The following is a 20576-nucleotide window of genomic DNA, read 5'->3' on the forward strand; positions in this document are numbered from 1 at the left end:
CGGGCACCTTTGTAACAGTAAAAATGAAGCTAAAAGAAATAGTCTAATTTATGGCTGTGATATGACCCAACTAATCTCTCTGACTTCCACTGAAATGTTGATTGATTCTTGACAACTGTGTTCAGCTATATCTGGATTATTTCACTGCCAATAAGCTTTGCTCACCTGCTGCTTGGTTTCTAAGGGACGAATCCTTTTCTTGTCTACTTGAAAATCATCCTTTTCATCGCTAAGCAAAGATGCCTGTTTCTTGGCAGATAATTTTGCAGCTAGCGTGATTTTTGGAGTAGAGTCTTCTGCAATGGAATATATAAACAATTAATTGCTAAAAGTCTTTCTCCAAAGTAACTCAACTATATTAATGTGCATTATACCTTGGTTCCAATTCTATTTTTTAAAAAAGATGCCTGTTCTTGAAAGATAATTACACAATCTTTGTAATTTTGGTACTATGATCTTCTGTAATGGGACATATAAACAAATAATTGCCCACAGTAACTCACAAATATTGCATGCCAGAATTTTCAAAATAAAATTGGCATCAAAATGCAACATTCAATAGAATTTTTTTAAAAATATTTTTAGATGGAAAGAGAAAATGTTTAAAGTAATTTATTTGATAATAAATTTGACAAACATATTAAAGACATTGAGGTACATCCTTCAATAGAAAAACTGAACTAAAACTACTACTAACCAAGCAAGATGCTCATTTATCAAAAATATTTAAAATATTTTATAATTTAGTTGAGTAACTTTAAATCACTACTACAAAATGGCCTTATCAAATTACTGGTGGGGAGGGGAGAGTGTTGGGGAATGGGATATGGTTGTGAGAATATGTTTATATTTCAATGAGACCTATGAGTTCTTACTTGTAATTACTGCAAAAAGTAATATTTCTAGGAAATATGAGTCAATACAGATTCAGTAACTCATGACACTGAGTTACTGGATCCCTGTAAACAGGAAACAAGACAAAGATATCCTTACTTACTGTTCCTTAACTTTAGTTGTCCCCTGAGCTCAAGCAGGCAAACTCATAGAAATCATAGACTCTGGAGACAAAAAGTACTCTAAGTCACCAGGCCTATCTAGTACTTAACCAGAAATCCATTTTATCACATCCCTATCAAATGAGGCAGAAATGTAATAGTGTTTAATATCTAGTTCAAATGAGAGGGAACCATGCCCCTAAAGCTGTCCATAAAGCTCTACTTATTAGAAAGCTCAAATATCAAGTCAAAATCTGAAAATGCAAGGTCAGAATGTAAGTGCAAGTTAGTGACGGGGAAGTAAAAAAACTTAGACTAAGAAAGAACCTGGACGTCTACAGGAATATGTACTATACCCCATGAAGAAAGTGGAGGCTGGTAAAATAAGAGCTAACTAGCAAAAAATATTTTACTTGTAAAATCTACTTTAAAAACAGAGAGACAGGAAAAATAGAAAGGATATATTTCCTAAGAGTCCAGAGCAAATGGATCTCTAAGATAATATAAGGAAATCACTAAGATCTAAAACCTGAAAGAAGTACCTCTAGGGTTCAGATAGGAAAGAGTTATTTCCTAAATCGTGTATAGGGAAGAAGGATTTTTTTTTTAAAACAGCTTGGCTTATGGGTTAAGGGCAAAGTGACCTAAAATGAAAGGGCTAAACGACAGCACAAAGGAAGTCTCTGCTAAGGCCCTTGCTGGAAAACTTAGGAAGCAGATTCAAATAGATGGGAAAGGGCATCTGATCAATTCATTCTATACCAATGGATCAAGAACAGAGTTACTATCACAGCCCCAAGGTGAGCAAAAGCTTTAGGCAGGAGAGACAAATATCCTATATCTGTACTATTAAGCTTTCTCATCCACACCCAATCCTATTTTGGATGTTCTTCTGTATTATTTTGTAGTAAATTTCCTTTAAATACTGAAAAGAGAATAATTACTGCTCTGAGAAACACAAAGAGATGGAGGCAAAGGACAGCCTTGTCTCCTGAAAGTGACTAGGATTTGGAGAGCTCAGTAAACAAGCAAAAGTATTTGTCTTTCATTTTTCAAAGAGGACCAGTGATATCACAGGGTGATGTCTTGACTTGCATGTGAATTAGATTTAAGTTAAGGGTTGCACAAAATTATCAGCCTCACTCACTTTTCCAGAGTCATCAAAGTCCAGTCAGGATGACTGACAATGGCCCAGAAGGCAATGGATGACTTCAGCACTCCACAGCACCTGCTTCAGCTACCTTTATGGCCACTGGAACAAACTGTTCTTATTCATTCATTCCACCAAGGAAAATCTTTACATACTGAGGATAGACATGTGCCTAACTCCCTGATGGGTTTGAGGCCTACTGGTTCCCCTCAACCTTGTTTAGCCCATCTGTAAGATAATTTACTGGATGTAGCCACTATATATACAGCTTTTTGGAGACACAAGTGAGAGTTGGGTGAAGGTGGATACCAAAGGTGAATGAGCAGCTCTGAAAAGGGCTCAACAAGCCTTTCATACCAAAGGTGCTAGACCTCCCAACAACAGTAGCAATAGAATGAAACCTGAGCATTGCCAGGAGAAGTAGATGAGAGAGGAATGATACCACTGGCCTGGTATGACACTATGGCTCCATAACCACCAACATACCATATAAGAATTATCACTGAAAGTTTCTCAGTAAACGATAAAAGTTTCTCCTTGGAATCTTAGAGAAAGTTTCCTGGTACAGTGGGAAAAGCTCTGATTCTAGAGTCAGAGAACACGGATTCAAAACCTACCTCTCAGTTACCACCTCTGTGGCCTGGGGCAAGTCCTTTTTACTGCATCCCTTAGTTTCTTCATTCATAAAATGAGGCTGTACAAACTGATCCCTGTGTTCCTTCTAGCATTAGTTCCATGCTTGTAGAGTCCATGCTCCATTGATGCACGAACACCTTTTTTCAATGCCAACAAATGTTCATTCCAGGCTCTATTTCAGAAGCTAATTGACAAGAGTATACCTCACAAGGTTGTGCATTCTATCTTTAAACAACTTTAATTGTTGGAAAATTCCTTCTTATATTAGGTGAAAATCTACTTTTATTTACTTTCAATCCTTTGACCCTAGATTTATCCTTTGGGGTCACACAAAATAAGTTCTAATTTCTCTTCTATATGATAACCTTTCAAATATTCTAACTTAGCTAGCATGTTCCCTATTGAATCTTCTCTGTAGACTTAGCAATTCTCATGTGACACAATTTAGAGACCCCAAGCCTTCTTGGTCACCTTATTCTGAAGGATTTTTCAAGTTGCCAGCTTTTAAAATGTGGGATCCAGAATCAAGCACAACACTCCACAAGTGTGTGGTCCCAAGCAGAGCAAAATACAATTGGTCTGTCACTTCCTTGTCCTGGATATTACGCCTAATTAATGCAGCCTAATTTTGCCCTAACTTTTTTGGCAGCCACATCCCATTATTTGTCTCATTCTAAGCTTGCAGATTAAAAAAAAAAAAACAAACAAAACCAAACTCAAAATCCTTTTTTTTTTTTTTTAACAAATATACTTAAATATTAAGTATTTCCTGCATCTCCCTGTTTCCTTCCAACTAGGCTTTCAATGTCCATTTTGCTAAACTCCTAGCGTAAGCAAAACCTCTACAACCTGTCTTTTGGCCTCTCTTTATAGCAGCCTCTCTCAAAAATCAATCACCAATGCCTAGTTGGTTTTGATACCATTATTAAGTCTGTAATCCAAAGAGATTTTTAAAAAGGAAAAGGACCTACAGGTACAAAAATATTTATAGTAGCTCTTTTTGTGGTGGCAAAGGTAGAAATTGAAGAGATGCTCACCAATTGAAGAGTGGTTGAACAGGTTGTAGTATAAAAATATAATGGAAGCCTACTGTTCTTTAAGAAATAAGCAGATAGGTTTCAGAAAAACTTGGAAAGACTTATAGGAACTGAAGCTAAATAAAATGAGTAGGTACACAGTAACAGAAACATTATGCAATGATCAACTATGATACACTTAGTTCTTTTCATGAATGCAATTATCCAAGACAACTCCAAGCAATTCATGATGGAAAATATCAGCCACATGCTAAGAAAAAATATGGAGATTAAATGCAGATTAAAGCATACCATTTTCATTTTTTTTCTTTCTTATGATTTTTCTTTCCCTTTTGTTCTGACTCTTCTTTCACAACATGACTAATGTAGAAATATTTTTAACATGACTGTACATATATAACTTTTATCAGATTGCTTGCTATCTTGGGGAAATTAGAGAGGAAGAGAGAAAAATCTAGAGTTCAAAATCTTACAAAGATGAATATTGAAAACTATCTTCACATGTAATTGAAAAAAAAAATACTATTAAGTAAAAAAAAAAAAATCAACTTCATCATCTTACCCCTAACTTAACTCTTCTTTCTGACTTCCCTATTCATCTCACTCACCAGACCTCATCTTTGGCTCAGACTTCTCCTTTCAGTTACAATGTCCAAGAGAATTTTTCCTTTTTAACAATCCTCATATCCACTCCTTGATTTCTATTCCTACTGCTTCCAGCTCAGAAAAGGAGCTCTTAATTGGGCTACTTGAATTTTCTTGTTTTTAATGTTTTGATAACTGTTTAAATATAATTGGTGTCTTTACATGCCTCTTCAAAGGAGTCCATAGGGTTTATTAGATCACCAAAAGGGTCAATGACAAAAAAGGTTAAAAAAACTACACTCAACCCCACCCCTTACCAGAAGGCTTAATAAGACAATGAAAAGAAGGATCACTGGCTTAGAAATCAGAGTGTATGAGTTGCCAATTTATAGAACTAGAACCACAGAATCATAGTTTGAAAGTATCTCTGAGATATCGGATGATATTGGTATGTTTACCTAATCAGAAATCCCATAAAATACAATATCCCAGGCAAGTGTTCACTCATATTTTAGTGTAAGCCCTTCAATGATTAAGAGCCCACTAACTTCTGAGGAAACCTATTCCATTGTAGAATTGCTCTAATTGTTAAGAGACATGAGAACTTGAATTGAATTCTGCCTTTCCACAACTTCTCCTCTTTAGTCCTGTTTAATTTCGCTAAGGCCATGCAAAATAAGTCTAATTCCATTTTCATAGGCCCTCCACATACCTAAAGGACTCATCATGTTGTTTGCACCAAGTCTTCTTTTAGATTATCCTAAGGATCCCAAGATCCTTCAATAAATGCTCATGTAGCATGCTGTCCAGCTTTCTCACTACCTTTGCTTCCCTCTCTTCTGGACATATTTCAATTTGGTGTCAATATTCTTCTTCAAATACAACATCCAGAATTAAATACAATTCTCCATGTGTGGTCCAACCAGGACAACAAACAACATAACCATACCATAAATCAGATTCTGCACCTCTTCTAATATAGCTTAGGGTCACATTAGCTCTTTTGGCTTTTATATCATACTGCTGAATCATACTGAGTCTGCAATCCACTAACACATGCAGTTATTTTTCATACAGATGGATCCAGCCACATTATGTAATTGTGTCACAACCATCTGGGTCTCAGTTTCCTCGTCTGTAAAAAGAAGGCATTCCCAACTATTATGTTGGAAATTCTTTAAGAATAAGAATTATGTTATTTTTATAATGGGTACCCAGAAAAATTTCGTGGTTTAATTAGAAGCCTGGATAGACTTGTCAGTAATGATCAGTAACATGATCAGAGCATTAAATAAAGATTTAAGATAAATTTAGTAGCAGGATACAGGATGAATTAAAGGGGTAGAGAATAGAAGCCAAAACTAGATAAAAGACAACTGCAAAATTCTCGGTGAGGGCCTAAACAAGGATAATAATAGCAGAAACTGAGAATAAGATAAAATGGTCATAATATTATGAAAAAATTTGAAGATTAATAAAATATGTAAAGGAAGAGACAAGAGGATACAAGGCTTTAATAAATAACAAGACTGATGATACCCAAAATAAGATCAAAATCGTTTGTGATTTAGACATAAAGGATGATATTATAAGCAAATTAGTAGAGTAAGGGATAATCTACTTATCAGATTTGTGGAAAAGGGAGGAATTTGTGGCTAAAGAACTAAAGAACATTATGAAATGCAAAATAGAGGATTTTGATTACATTAAATTAAAAAGGTTTTATACAAACAAAACCAACATAGCCAAGATTAGAGGAGAAGCAGAAAGCTGAGGAAAACAATTTTTAGAGTCAATGTTTCTAATAAATGTCTCATTTCTAAAATATGTAAAGAATCAATTCAAATTTATAAGAATACAAGTGATTCTCCAATTGGTAAATGATCAAAGGATAAGAACATAAAATTTTGAGAAGAATTAAAGTCATTTATACTCATACGGGAAAAAAAAGTGCTCTAAATCACCACTGATCAGAGAAATGCAAATTAAGACGACTCTGAGGTGCCACTCACTTCATATCTCTCAGATTGCCTAAGATGACAGGAAAAGATAAAGATAAATGTTGGAAGGGATATGGGAAAACTGGGACATGAATGCATTGTTGGTGGAGTTGTGAAATGATCCAATCATTCTAGAGAGCGATTTGAACTATGCCTAAAAGACTATAAAATTGTGCATACTCCTTGATTCAGCAGTGTCACTATTGTTTCTGTATCCCAAATAGATCTTAAAAAAGAGAAAAGGATCCACATGTGCAAAAACTGTTTGTAGCAGTTTTGTAGTGGCAAGGAACTGGAAAATGAGTAAACATTCATCAACTGGGGAATGGCTAAATAAGTATGACATATGAATGTAATGAATATTATTGTGCTATAAGAAATGACATGCAGGTTGATTTCAGAAAAGTCTGGAAAGATTTACATGAACTGACACCGAGTGAAGTGAGCAAAACCAGGAGAATATTATACATAGTAACAATAATTTTAGGATGGAAAATGCTATCCACATCCAGAGAGAGAGAGAGAACTATAGGATCTGAATGTGGATCAAAGCATAATATTTTCACCTTTTTTTTTGTTTTGTTTTGTTTTGTTTGCTTTTTCTTTCTTGTTTCCCTTTTGATCTGATTTTTCTTTTTTTTTTTTTTCTTTTTTTTTTTTTTTTAGATCTCTAGAAGCAAAGCAAAGTTTATTATACGTCCTCCAGAACGGGCATCCCACCCATCGAGCAGACAATCGAAGGGAGGAGGCACCATAGGGGGTAGGGTCGGTGCTTTTATCCCTACCGCAAATTCCCCCTCCCACCACTGACCCTCATCCTTATTGGCTGAGGATCTTATATTCTAAACGCGGGAACTATCCAAGAAATTGAACTTGACCAACAAGTACATAGTTGCCCATATTTGGCTGAAATAGGGAGGATAACAGGAAAGGGGGCTTAAGTATGCCTTTAGGGGGATGACAGGGAGGAGACTTTAAGTATGTCTTTAAGAAGATAGCAGGAAGGGGCTTTTGTCCTTAAGAAGATAGCAGGGAGGAGACACTTTAAAAGTATGCCCTTGACTTAATGCTTAAAGTCCTTCAGGCCTACTCAAACTTTGAAATAGATGAAGCCTTATGCGATTTTCACAACTGTCTTGAAAGATCTCACTTTATCTGGTTCAGTCCCCCCTCTTATTTATACACTGAGATCTCTTCAACATCTTTAAACAAAATATACAAATTTAGTTTCACACAAACTTCCCCTTCCTCAGCTAACAAATAATCCAGCACAAGGCTGTTGTAAAACAGCCTCTCTTGTTTGAGTACCTTAGTCAGCCAAAAGATCTATTGCCTCAGTATTCTGATTGGTGATAATCTCTACAACTGCTTGAAGCTTAATTATCCTGTTCAACATATATATTGGGGTTCTATATCCCCAGCTTCCATCTTGAGCCCAAGTGGCTGGCTCATACTCTTATTATTTCTGGAGGCCAGGAATCACCCCAACCATTTGCATCTCCAGTCTAGAGGTATACCTCTCCAATGGAGGTGTCTAAACCCCATTTCTCTCTTCCCAAATCATCGTACAACTGAATCTCTAAATATTGGTTTGCCTATTCAGAAAGAAAGAAAAATTTTGGCCTTATTAGTCCAAGTAGGTGAGTATAAGCAGTTAAACCACATGATCTGATTTTTCTTGCACATCATGACAAATATAGAAATGTTTTAAAAGATTGCACATATTTAACTTATCAGATGGTTTGCTGTTTGAGGAAGGGAGAAGATAAAGAAGAAAGGAAGAAAAATTTAGAACACAAAATTTTACTAAAATAAATGTTGAAAACTACCTTTACATGTATTTAAAAAAAATAAAATACTACTGAGGAAAAAGACTGATGGTGCCACTAAAAGAAAGAAGTCAGGAAGACAAACATATATGGAAATCATAAGAGGAGTATGATTAGTTCACTTTTAGACATGAGGTGATACTGCAACAACAAGACTATACAATGATCAATTCTGGTGGCTCTCTTCAACAATGAGATGATTCCAATCAATTCCAATTGTTCAGTGATGAAGCAAGCCATCTATACCCAAAGAGAGGACTGTGGGAGTTAATCTCCCACAGTGGACCACAATATAGCATTCTCACTCTCTCTGTTGTTTGCTTGCATTTTGTTTTCTTTCTCAGGTTTTATTTTTTATTCCTTCTTGATATGATTTTTCTTGTGCAGCAAAATAACTGTATAAATATACATACATATATTGGATTTAATACATATTTTAATATATTTAACATGTATTGGACGACCTACTATCTAGGGAAGGGATGGGGGGAAGGAGGAGATAATTTGGAACAGAAGGTTTTGCAAGGGTCAATGTTGAAAAATTACCCATGCATATGTTTTGTAAATAAAAAGCATTAAAAAAAAAAAAAAAAAAAAAGACATGAGGTGATAAGCTATCAAACTGGTCCAGCAAGCAGTTCAAAATATAAGCATAAAGCCTGAGAATTAAGAGCTAGAAATAGAGGTTAGTTCAGAATTTCTTAAACTCTGTGTGCCATAAACTCCTTTGACAATCTAGTGAAGCTTCTTAGAATTATATTTTAAATGTTTAAAATAAAATATTTTTTCTTTGGTGTTACAATGTAAACCAATTATGTTAAAATAGCTATTAAATCATTTTTTTCAAAAATTCATAGGCCTTCAGGTTAAGAACTCAACTGGATTAAAGATGTGGGAATAAATGAGTGTCAGGGCCATAATCTTGATAGAAAAAAAAAAGAAAAACAAAATATTTAGCAAGCAAGAAAAGAAGACACTGAGAGATAGAAAAGCAATGGTGCTGGAGATGGGGAAAAGGCAACATAACAAAGCATCTTCAACAATCATCAGGATGATCTCAGAAAGGCCTGGAAAAATTTACATGAACTGATGCTAAGTAAAGTAAATAGAACCAAGAGAACATCATACAAAGCAACAACAAGATTATGTGATGATCAAATCTGATCAACTTAGCTCTTTTCAACAATGAAGCAATACAAGACAACTCCAATAGACTTGTGATGGAGAGAGCCATCTGTATCCAGAAAGAGGTCTGTAGGGACTGAGTGTGGATTACAATATAATATTTTCATCTATTTTTTTATTAGTATTTGCTTGTTTTTTGTTTTCTTTTTCATTTTTTTCTGTTTTGATCTGATTTTTCTTGTGCAGCATGATAAATGTGGAAATACATATAGAAGAAATGCACATGTTTAACATATATTGGATTACTTGCTATCTAGGGGAGAGGAGTAGAGGAAAGGGAGGCAGAAAAATTTGGAACACAAGGTTTTACAACGTTGAAAATTATCTTTGCGTGTATTTTGAAAATAAAAAGCTGTTATTAAAAAAAAAAGTAAAAAAAAAAAAAATTTATGTGTCTTCAAAGCCAAAGAGCAAGACAAAGAGAAATGTGGTGGAGGATACCTGGGTTTTGAGCATGGGTAACAGATGAACACATGAATAGGAGTGGAGGGAGAAGATGGTGAGAATAATAGAAAGCTGGGGATTGATGGGGAAGATTTTCAACTTGATAAGAAGGTGAGGGACTTGAGAGAAGAAGATGGTACAGTGATGACAGTTCATCAAGTTGAAAATCCATCATCCTTCAAAATGGAGAAAGGAAAGAAAATTTAAACAGTATAGAAGTAATGGTCTGTAAAAGAAATAAAGGGATAGAGAGACTGGAGGTCACAATAAAGATGAAGAATAAGATTAAAGGTTACATGGAAGAGAAAAAATGGAATAACCAAAAAAAATGATCAGATAAAGGAATTTTAGAGTTCATAAACAAAGTTGTGGCAAATGGCAAGATCAAGGGATGACTATCTGTGTGCTGACAAGGGGTGGAGGAGGTTATGGGAAATGAGTAAATTGAAGTATTGGGAAGTTAGGTTGTTTGGGGAATCTTACGGTAGGTTAAAAGATGAAGAATGAGGTACTCATGGAAAAGGGTAGTAGACAAAAACTTATCATGGCAGCATATGAACCTATGACTGTTTTCCATCATTCCATCATTTCCTTTTTCCCCCCTTCCCTACCTCTACAGAAGTTACCTTAAGTTTTAAAATGCAGTATTAACTAAATTAGATTCTAATAGTCTGGGACAAATGGTCTGGTACAAAAGATTACCTTGGCAAGCAGAGGTTTCATTTTTCATGGAAGATGCCATGATTGGACTGATGAAAGAACATGAAGCTCCTTGGTTCACATTAACACTGATATCATTAGTGGGGTTGTGCAAATGACATGTACAACAACATGGCAAGGGTACTTCAGTCTTTTTATTCAAGTTCTCCTCTCCTGGTTTTTCTAAAAGTAAAATAACACAAACAAGTGAAAATTTCTGCCAAAAAAAGACATGTTACATTTACTAAATTCAATGCAATCCAGTAAGTCAAGAGCTGACACATGATTAATTAAAACATGCAATCAGATTTCCCAGTTCTATTAAAATGAAAACAAGTAAAGGGATTTGAGCAAATATCTAAAATAGTCCTTTCTTATTTGATGATATTTCCACAACCAACTAAGAATGTGACTTTGCTAATAGCAGCTAACTCATCCGTGAATGCTTGATAAATATTAACTAATAATGTAAGTCACAGAAAGAGTGAAAGCATTTCTATACATTAAGCTCTACACATTTTTGCATAAAAGTGTTTTAATATGCTAACATTTCAAATATAATATTCTGAACCACACATTGGAATTTTCATTAATGCACCCTATATTATAATCAGCAGCGATCTGGATCTAAAAAATAAAAAATAAATCCAGATCTCAGATAAACCAAAACCCATTTTAATCACTATTTAAATTCAATAAAGTCACTGATATTTTCATGCCTAAATACACCACCACTAACAGATTATCTCCTCTATGCAATATTAAAAATGGAAGATTAAGACAATTATCTTGCTTCATCTCTGTAATCCTGTAGTTACTACTGCACATTGCACATAGTAGGCATTTAATAAATGTTTTCTGAATTTAATTAAAGAGAAAACTTCAGCTCAAAGAGTCACTTGCCTAAAGTTACTAGTGAATGTGATAGAGCTAGGATTTGAGTCAAAATCTTGTAACTTTGATATGAGAAGAATCATTAATCCATTCTAGAAGCCAGTTTTCTAAAGTTACCCACAGGCCATAAATATTATTACTTTTGAATATTACAATCAGGAAGTTCAATTAAAATCATTTATTTATTGATGTGGAATGGATTTGGAGTCATAAATCATACCTTACTTTTATGAGAAAGAGGCAGATTATAAATAAGCAAATAAGTAAATACATAAGTTTGGGGATTCATTTCCAAAAAAACACTTCCAAGTTGTAACATATGTCTTAGTATCAGTAAGGACTCAATCTCCTAAAGTCTCTTCATCTCATTAGCATTCAGTGATAACACATCTTCATAGTAACAACTTGGAAGTATTAAAAAATCTTAATATGACCTTTAAATAATCAAAAAGATGATTTCAGTGACAGTTTTCTATATGTATAATGACTATATATAGTACATAATATATATCACATATATCTGAGAAACCTAACTCTTTGTAAACAAAAGTTAATCACCTGATTCCTAGATAATTCTAGAGAAACAGTAGTTCTTATTTCTTCAGTACTTCCAAGAATCCCTTAATTCCATTCATGTGTATGTTCCCCTTTTGCCAATAAACTCTATAACTTTTCCATATCTGACTACACTATTCTTTTGAGTTATTCTGGCCAAAAAAATGCATCATCAAATAATCAATCCTCCAATGATGAGTCTTTTTTTTTTTCCCACTGAAAAAGAGACAGCTACTAGGCTGATATCTTAAGTCTTTCCAACATGATAGCCCAACCCCAAATTTAATGCTAATGTTTGAGAAACCAGGGTCACCTCCATATCATACTGAATCATAAGTGTAGAACTTTTAGAGAGGATTATCACTGCTCATATTAATAGCAATGATCCTCATCACACCATCACAAAAAAAAATTAATTACTACTCCCTTACAGACCCTTCTATATTTTACATTGTAGACGTGAGGAACCTAAGATTCATAAACTTGTTCAAAATCACAGGTAAATATTAGAATCACAACTTGAATGCAGATCTTCTGAATCCAAGTACCACAGTTGTTTTCAAGTCAATATTCTGCTTCTGTATTATCATTGAGAAACTAAGGAGGAGATTGGAAGATATCTATAAGCTACTCACCACTGAGAGATTGCTGCCATGCCAAAGCAGAACAAAGTAAGGCTAAGCTTTTCCCACTTCCTGTGGGGCTCTCCAACAAACAGTGTTGTTTACTATTTAATCCTCTAACAATCTATGAGTTAAAAAAAAAATGACATCAGCAACTTATATTAGTTCACCAGAACCTGCCTTCATCAAAAATGGGACTTAATCAGCAAGTAAGAAATAAAGGATCAGAGGGGAAAGTCATGTGTGCAGTAGAGAAGAAGATATCACCTTTTATCTCTGCTAGAATCTATTCTTACATTTTGTATTGGAAGAGGAAGAATAAAAGCAAAATCATTCAGTCCCAAAGTATCAGATGGATGTGCTTCCAACAAAAACTAATAGTAGAAAATTATACTCTTTGTAATAAATGGCATAGTATACTGTTGAAAGAAACATATTCCATGTTGGGGGGGATGTGGGAAAACAGGGACACTGATACATTGTTGGTGGAATTGTGAACACATCCAGCCATTCTGGAGAGCAATTTGGAACTATGCTCAAAAAGTTATCAAACTGTACTTATCCTTTGATCCAGCAGTGTTTCTACTGGGCTTATACCCCAAAGAGATACTAAAGAAGGGAAAGGGACCTGTATGTGTCAAAATGTTTGTAGTAGCCCTGTTTGTAGTGGCTAGAAGCTGGAAAATGAATGGATGCCCATCAATTGGAGAATGGTTGAATAAATTGTGGTATATGAATGTTATGGAATATTATTGTTCTGTAAGGAATGACCAGCAGGATGAATATAGAGAGGACTGGTGAGACTTACATGAACTGATGCTAAGTGAAATGAGCAGAACCAGGAGATCATTATATACCTCAATAATGATACTGTTTGAGGATGTATTCTGATGGAAGTGGATCTCTTTGATAAAGAGAGCTAATTCAGTTTCAATTGATCAAAGATGGACAGAAGCAGCTACACCCAAAGAAATAACACTGGGAAATGAATATAAACTGCTTGCATTTTTGTTTTTCTTCCCGGGTTATTTATACCTTCTGAATTCAATTCTCCCTGTGCAACAAGAAAACTGTTCGGTTCTACACACATATATTATATCTAGGACATACTGTAATCTATTCAACATGTAAAGGACTGCTTGCCATCTGGGGAAAGGGGTGGAGGGAGGAAGGGGAAAAATCGGAACAGAAGTGAATGCAAGGGATAATGCTGTAAAAAAAAATTACCCTAGCATGGGTTCTATCAATAAAAGTTATTTAAAAAAAAAAAAAAAGAAATATATTCCATAAGACAGAAGCTCTAATTTATTCAAAAACTATTTTTTACAAAGTACTTTCACAGTCTTAGAGCTGGTTATCATCACAGTTATAGCTTAGTAGTGATCAAAATTATTTTCTTCAATGAAAAGTGCTCAGAAGAAATGTTTACTGACTGATCTTTTTTCTTCCATATTTTCCTCAATAGTTCAAGGAATATTCTTGATCTGATTATTTTCTATAGAACTGAAGTAGAATATTTTAATAGACTCCTCATGTGCAGTGTGTATTCTGAATGTCTTCACTCTAAACAATGTAAATGGTCTTCTGGAAACTACTTACAGAATTCATCATAGCAAGCTGTGATGGATAAGCTTTACAAGGGAAGTGAATCTTCACTCCACCAATAATGTATTCAGATTGTGTTGAAGACATGGTGATTTTTTTTTTTTTGCTTGTTTCAGAGTCCTTCCTGCAACACAAAATTTAAATGAGTACTAAAACACATTGACTTAAGCAAAAAGAAAAGATAGGAACTGCATAAGATTACAAAGGAATCTCAGGCCCAGAGAGACCAAGTGATTTGTCCAGCAATACAAGGTATTAAGTGATAGGCCTGATATTTTAAACCAGTTTTTGGGACACCAAACCCAGCTCTCTTTGTACTCTACAATACTGCCTCTCCAATTTGTTGGTCTGCCTCCACTGAAGTCCTGCTCCTTCATCTAATTTGGTAATCTTGGGTCCGTAATAAGTAGGTCACATAAATTTTGTAATAACTAGCAAAGTACTTTGCAGAGAGTGAAAAAAGGGAAAGCAAGGAGAAATTCAGAGAGGTTAATTGCCAGGTCAGCCTCAGAGTGATTAATTTTTCACCACAGTAATTCTCAAAAACCTGCGCCAAATCACAAAAAAAATGTATTTAAGATTTCATTTAGCGATAAAATGTATGAAATTCAGCTCCTCAAAATAGTACTCTTCCCTTTTATTCTTCACTTCTTCCAGAAGCAATGACATTGGGCAACAGAAGTCTATGGTCTAACGATATATTGCCTACATGCAACTTGAGAGAATTTCAAGACGCTGCTTCCTGAATCCCTAGGCAACATGATCTTGGACTCTAAACTTCTATCAGGGAGGGGAGATTTCTAAGAAAATACCAATCATGAGAGTTTCTTCATGAGTAACCCAAGTTCAATAGTTTCCAAGTTCAAGAGTTCCAAAACACTAGATCATCTCTAGAACAAGTAGTTCTTAACCTGACATTCCATGGACATTTTTTCCTTAAATATTTTATAACTGTATTACAATACACTTGATTTCCTTTGGAATTCTATGCATTTTATTTTATGCATCTAAAAATCATGAAGGATCCAATGAAGGATTATTACTGGACTACAAGAATCCATGACCCCCACCCCCAAAAAAAGGTAAAGAATCTCTTTTTCAGAGATGTCCTAAAAGCATCCTGTTCCTTGAGAAGATTCATCACAAAAGATTATCACTGAGCAAAAATTAAGAAGCAGTGAAGATTACAGCATCTGATAAACCTTGTACCACACCAATATCACAGATGTGAGTTAATCCTCCTCCCATAAGTTTTGGCCACTAGTTACCTGTGTATATGCTCTATTCTTTTCAATTTGGCCACACACTTTCCCTATGTGTCAACATCTCTCCTCATGACCTCTGTGTCTACACTTCCGGCTGATGAGATATTTGTGGGGGAAAAAAAACACATACAAGTGACAGGAAATTCAAAATCCTCTCTCCTTTTGTTGCAACACTGTGCCATTTTCTGCAAGCACATTTGCTTCAAATTGTGGCATCTGATTCAATACTAAAAGGTAAATATAATAGTAGGTATTCATAACCTATACAGTTTAAGTGATGAGGATGGATTAAGTATCTTGAGACTGGAGTTGCCAACCTCTAGGGGATCTATCTTACAAATTAGGCAAATTCTTCACTATTGAAAGACTGAATCTGGAAAGTAATTCTTAAAGTATTAGTTCTTATATTATTTCAATGGTGTTAGCTTTTAGATGATGATGAATGACATAATAATTGATTTTAAAGTGTTAAAATATTGCTAATATTTTAAAAGCATCAATAAATCCAATGACGGTCCTTATTTTTTTTAACATATATAATTTTTTTCCCATACTGCTGTATATGTTGGTTCCCCCAACAAAATTTAAGTTCTTTGAAGAACTGTTTCATTTCAGATTTGTAACTCTAAGCCAAATACAGAGTCTGGCTTATGGTGGGTGCTTAATAAATGATTACTGATTAATAAATACAAGTTAATCCTTCATTCTTCTCTCTCACTTCCCTTCCCATCTTCACTCTACTGCCAATACCTGTCAATTTTACCTTTTTAATATATGTCCCCTTCCTTACTCTGATACCATATATTGCAGTGGTTCACAATCTTATCACTGCATATCTGGGCTATTACAATAACCTACTGATTGCTCTACTCGCCAAAGTCTCTCTACTTCCATTTAGCTATGAAAGAAAATTCTAAAGCACAGATCTGACCATGTAAGCGCAGTTACCCTACTCTATAATAAATTCTAGTGCTCCCTATTACCCCCAGGATCAAATGTAAAATCCTCTTTTTACTGTTTAAAATCCTTTATAACTTGCCTCTTCCCCACCTTTCCAGTCTTCTTTTATATCTCCCATCAGGTACTCTTAAGTCTAGTGATACTACCATCGTTGGTATCTTCCAAAAGAAACTCCATCTCTTCATTTCCAGGTATTTTCCTCAATCCTGAAATGACCTTTCTCCTCATCTCAACCTATTTACTGCCTTCAAGTTCAAACTTCCTTCAAATTCAAGCTAAAATTCTACCTTCTCCATAAAACCTTTTCCAATCCCTCTTCATTTTAGTGCCTTCCTTCTGTGGATTATTTCTTATTTATTTTATACATAGTTTGTTGGTACATGTTTGTTTGCTCATTATCTCCTTCATTAGACAGTGAGCTCCTTGAGGAAGAACTGCCTTTTGCTTTCTTCGCATCCTCAACATTTAGAAGTCTGGAAAATCTTTACAGATAGACTTACTGATTTGCATCAATGTAAAAAAAGTAGTCAGAATTCAGGGAAGCTGTAAGTGGTCCTCTAATCTTTACTTGAAGATCTCTAACAAGGGGAAAAACTATCATTTCCTAATGCAGCTCTAATCATTAGATAATTTTTCCTAACAGCAAGCTTTGATTTGCTTTTTACAACTTTGATCCCTTGTTTCTGGTTCTCCAGTCTGAGGCCAAAAAAACCCAACCTCATCTCTTCCGCATGAAGAGTCCTAAGATACTTAAAGATGGTTATTATATTCCCTTGAGTCTTTTCTTCTCCAGGATAATCACTTCTCCTATGGCAAGGACTCAAAGACCTTCAGCACTTCAGATTTTTAGTGTCCCTCTATTTCACCTTTTTCTCTCTAATCATACCACAATTATTCTAATCCAAGCCTTCATCTTCTGCTGCTCAGACTACTGTTTACAGCTTCTTGATGGATATCCCTAACACCATTCTCTCCCCAGTCTAATTTTTCTTCCATATAGAAGTCAAACCATTATCTCTAAAGTGCAGGTTTGGCTAAATCATTCCCTGCTTGAAAAGTATCAATGTCTCCCCAATGCATCTAGGATAAAATAATTGGCATCTGGAGACCTTCACGATCAGGTTCTGGCTTAATTCTCCAAATTTGTTTCACACTGTTCTTCCCAACTACTATTGACATCATCCAAACTGGTTACTTGCTGATCCTTCATACAAGCCAATCCATCTGACATTCTGTCTTTACCCTATGCCTGGAATGCTTTCCTCCACTTCTTGGCATTCCTAGCTCTCTCCAAGACTCAAGTCAAGTGCCACTCCTTCAAGAGGTTTTCCTCCTGATCTCCACAGAAGTGACACCCTCTCTGCACCAACATGTATTTGTTTTGTATTTATTTATCAGTGAACTGGTGGTATCCTCCCAGGAGACTGCAAGTTCCCTAAGGGTAAAGGCTGTCTCACTTTTCTCTCTAGCTCCAAGCCCCTACCAGAGTACTAGCCCTTCCTGACAATCAGATGTTTCAATGAAATGATTGACAAATCTTTTAAGGGGGTAGGAGGTGTCCACCTTTGTGATTTCATCAGCAGGGATGGGAACATCTTTCAATGATTTGGATCAGCAGCAAACTTGTGCAAACTCATGGTTGGAGTGTCAGGAGCCTGGTCCATACTGCTGACAGTAATAGGTCGCCCTGCCTCTAAGGTGACCTCGCCCCAAACTCATAAAAGGTCTTCATAAAGAGATAGATAGAATCGAATAAAAGAGATTAAGAAACAGGTCCCGGGGCAAATCCTGGAGACACCAGTTCACCCCTCTTCCACCTCCAAAACTTCACCTTTCTTTCCTTCATTCCCCACCCCCACCTTCTTTTTACTTTCTCCCTCCACCTCCATTCTCCCTCTTCTTTCTCCCCCCGTCCTTCCTCTACTGCGGCCTGACCTCCCTTCCCGAGACTATGGCTCGAGGGCACGCTCGCGCGGCTTCCTTCCAACCAGGTTTCAAATCCCCGCCACGTCACGCGTAGAGCTGCGGAAGCGCGAGTGGATGCGAGCGGTTCCCACCCTCCGGGGAGCTCAAGGAGGTACGAAGCAGATGAGGAGTCGGCTTGATGACACCGCACGAGTGTCAGATCCGCGCACGTTCCGAGATACGAGGGGACTCCTCAGTACCCAGCGGGAAAGACGAATCGGGGACCCGATCTATCCCAGACCCTCCCTCTTGTCAACGCTTCGCCAGCAGTCCGTGGCTGCCGCACCGAAGCTCACCCTGACCCCCTGGAAAGCGAATCTTCCCGGACCCTTCCCGCCTCCCGCCTCCTAAGGCTTCCCACCGCCAATCCGCGACGAGAACTGGCAACAGCCAATCGCCAGGCGAAGAGTCCGAAGTTAGTCAACCAATGGCGGCGCAGAGAGGGAGAGGCTGGACTCATATACCCAATCGTTGCCAAAAGATGAGAAGCTACCCGCAAACCAAATGCGACGAACGGGGACGAAGAATAGGTTGACCTTAAGCAGCCAATCCTGGCGTGACAAAAAAGAAAATGTCTTCTGTTTTGATCAAAATCATTACTTGCCGGTGGTTTCCCTTTCTTTGGAAACCAGGTGCTCCCTTTAAGGACCTTGAGCAAAGTGACTGTCTACCTGCGAAACCATCACGGTAGCTGACGGTAAACCAAAAAACCTGCAGGCTTGTTCAGCCCTATTTGCTACAGTGCTTCATCCCAGCGTGGGTACTAGTCTGTCCGAGAACTCAGAAGTAGAAGCCACGGCTATTGGAAGGATCTCAGAAGTTCCTTCGCCCCTGTACATTAAAAACGAGGTTCTGACTCCAAGTCATATAATCAGTGATAAGCAGCGCCAGGGATCCAAACCTACCAACCTGCTTTCCTTTTGTACCTGTTTACTGACCTCTAAGTAAATTGGGCACGATAGCAGGTTCCAAAAGCATTCTACAAAAAAAAAAAAAATTAAGTCCTAGTAATTTCAGCGGAAATTTTCTGTCTCAGGAATCGTTTGCTTGACGTTTTACTACTTTCAGCTCAAAAACATTAATTTAAGGCAACCTTATATTGCTCCCTAAAATTAGCCCTTTTTTCCTAATCCTTAGTTGCATAGCCTGGAAACTTTTCTCGTGTGTGTAGATCTTGTTGTATAGTTGGTTTGGGTTATACTTCATGTCCCTCAAATACTTAAAATAAATATTTGCTAACATAATTTGGTATCTTCCTTTTTATTTCCTATTACTCCTATTTGTATCTTATTTGTGTTTTGCTTGTTGTCTCGGCTCCTGAGCAACTTGAGGAGAGGGATTGTCTTTTCCAGGAGTTACAGCCCAGTGCCTAGCATATAGTAGGCATCTAATAAATGGCTTCTGTTGTTTGACCTTCGTTCAGGGAGGTGATGCCATGACATGCAAGTGACTAGGATTGAAAAGAGGAGGAGCTGAGCAAAGTCACCAACCTCCCTTTCTCTTCCAGAACCATTTGGTCCAATGGCAAGAGATATAACTGGTTTACTGGAGATGGTCCCTACCCAGTGGAAGGCTTTGATCTTTTTAAGCTAAAGTCTTTACCAGGTCTGTTTGTGTAAGACAGGGGTCCTCAAACAGTTCACTGTCCCTAAGACTGTTGGAGGACCAGACTACAGTAAAAACAAAAACTTTGTTTTGTGGGCCTTTAAATAAAGAAACTTCATAGCCCTGGGTGAGGGGGATAATCGTCCTCAGCTGCCGCATCTGGCCCATAGTTTCAGGACCCTTGGACTAAGGCAACACTCAATCAATGATTAAGACTAGGTAAGAAATGAAGCAAAGAATGACCTCTTTTACCAAGTCAAAAAAAAAAAAAGATCAATCTGGGAAAGGAGGACCCTCAGAGTTTCTGGCCAAAATAGAAACAATTGCTATTTACATTCGCATTTAACCAACCAGGGCTCAAACAATAACCAAATGGGGCTTGCCCTGGGACCTATACTTGGTCAATTAAAGAGAGTCAGAGTAATTTGGGTTTAAAGTAAGGTCCTAAAGAAAGAAACTTAAATTGACATAAACTAATAAGTGCAGTTCTTGGTTCAAAATTAATTTGAAATAATGCACAACAACAACAAAAAATTCAAGTCCA

The 20576-nt window shown here is 36.5% G+C and overlaps 1 protein-coding gene across 1 annotated transcript in view; it reads right to left on the bottom strand.

Moving 5' to 3' along the window:
• Positions 1-18492, bottom strand: part of BRIP1 (BRCA1 interacting helicase 1) — a 218165-nt gene extending 199673 nt beyond the window's left edge. Inside the window, exons 1-5 of the mRNA XM_051994115.1 lie at positions 18398-18492; positions 14232-14361; positions 12645-12756; positions 10564-10743; positions 166-296 (exon numbers count right to left, since the gene is read on the bottom strand). Of these exons, the coding sequence (XP_051850075.1) occupies positions 166-296; positions 10564-10743; positions 12645-12756; positions 14232-14324 (516 nt within the window). The 5' untranslated portion in view covers positions 14325-14361; positions 18398-18492. The remainder of the gene's footprint in view (positions 1-165; positions 297-10563; positions 10744-12644; positions 12757-14231; positions 14362-18397) is intronic.
• Positions 18493-20576: the final 2084 nt, after the last annotated feature.

The sequence above is a fragment of the Antechinus flavipes genome, chromosome 4 (assembly GCF_016432865.1).
Source record: "Antechinus flavipes isolate AdamAnt ecotype Samford, QLD, Australia chromosome 4, AdamAnt_v2, whole genome shotgun sequence".
Lineage (NCBI taxonomy): Eukaryota > Metazoa > Chordata > Mammalia > Dasyuromorphia > Dasyuridae > Antechinus > Antechinus flavipes.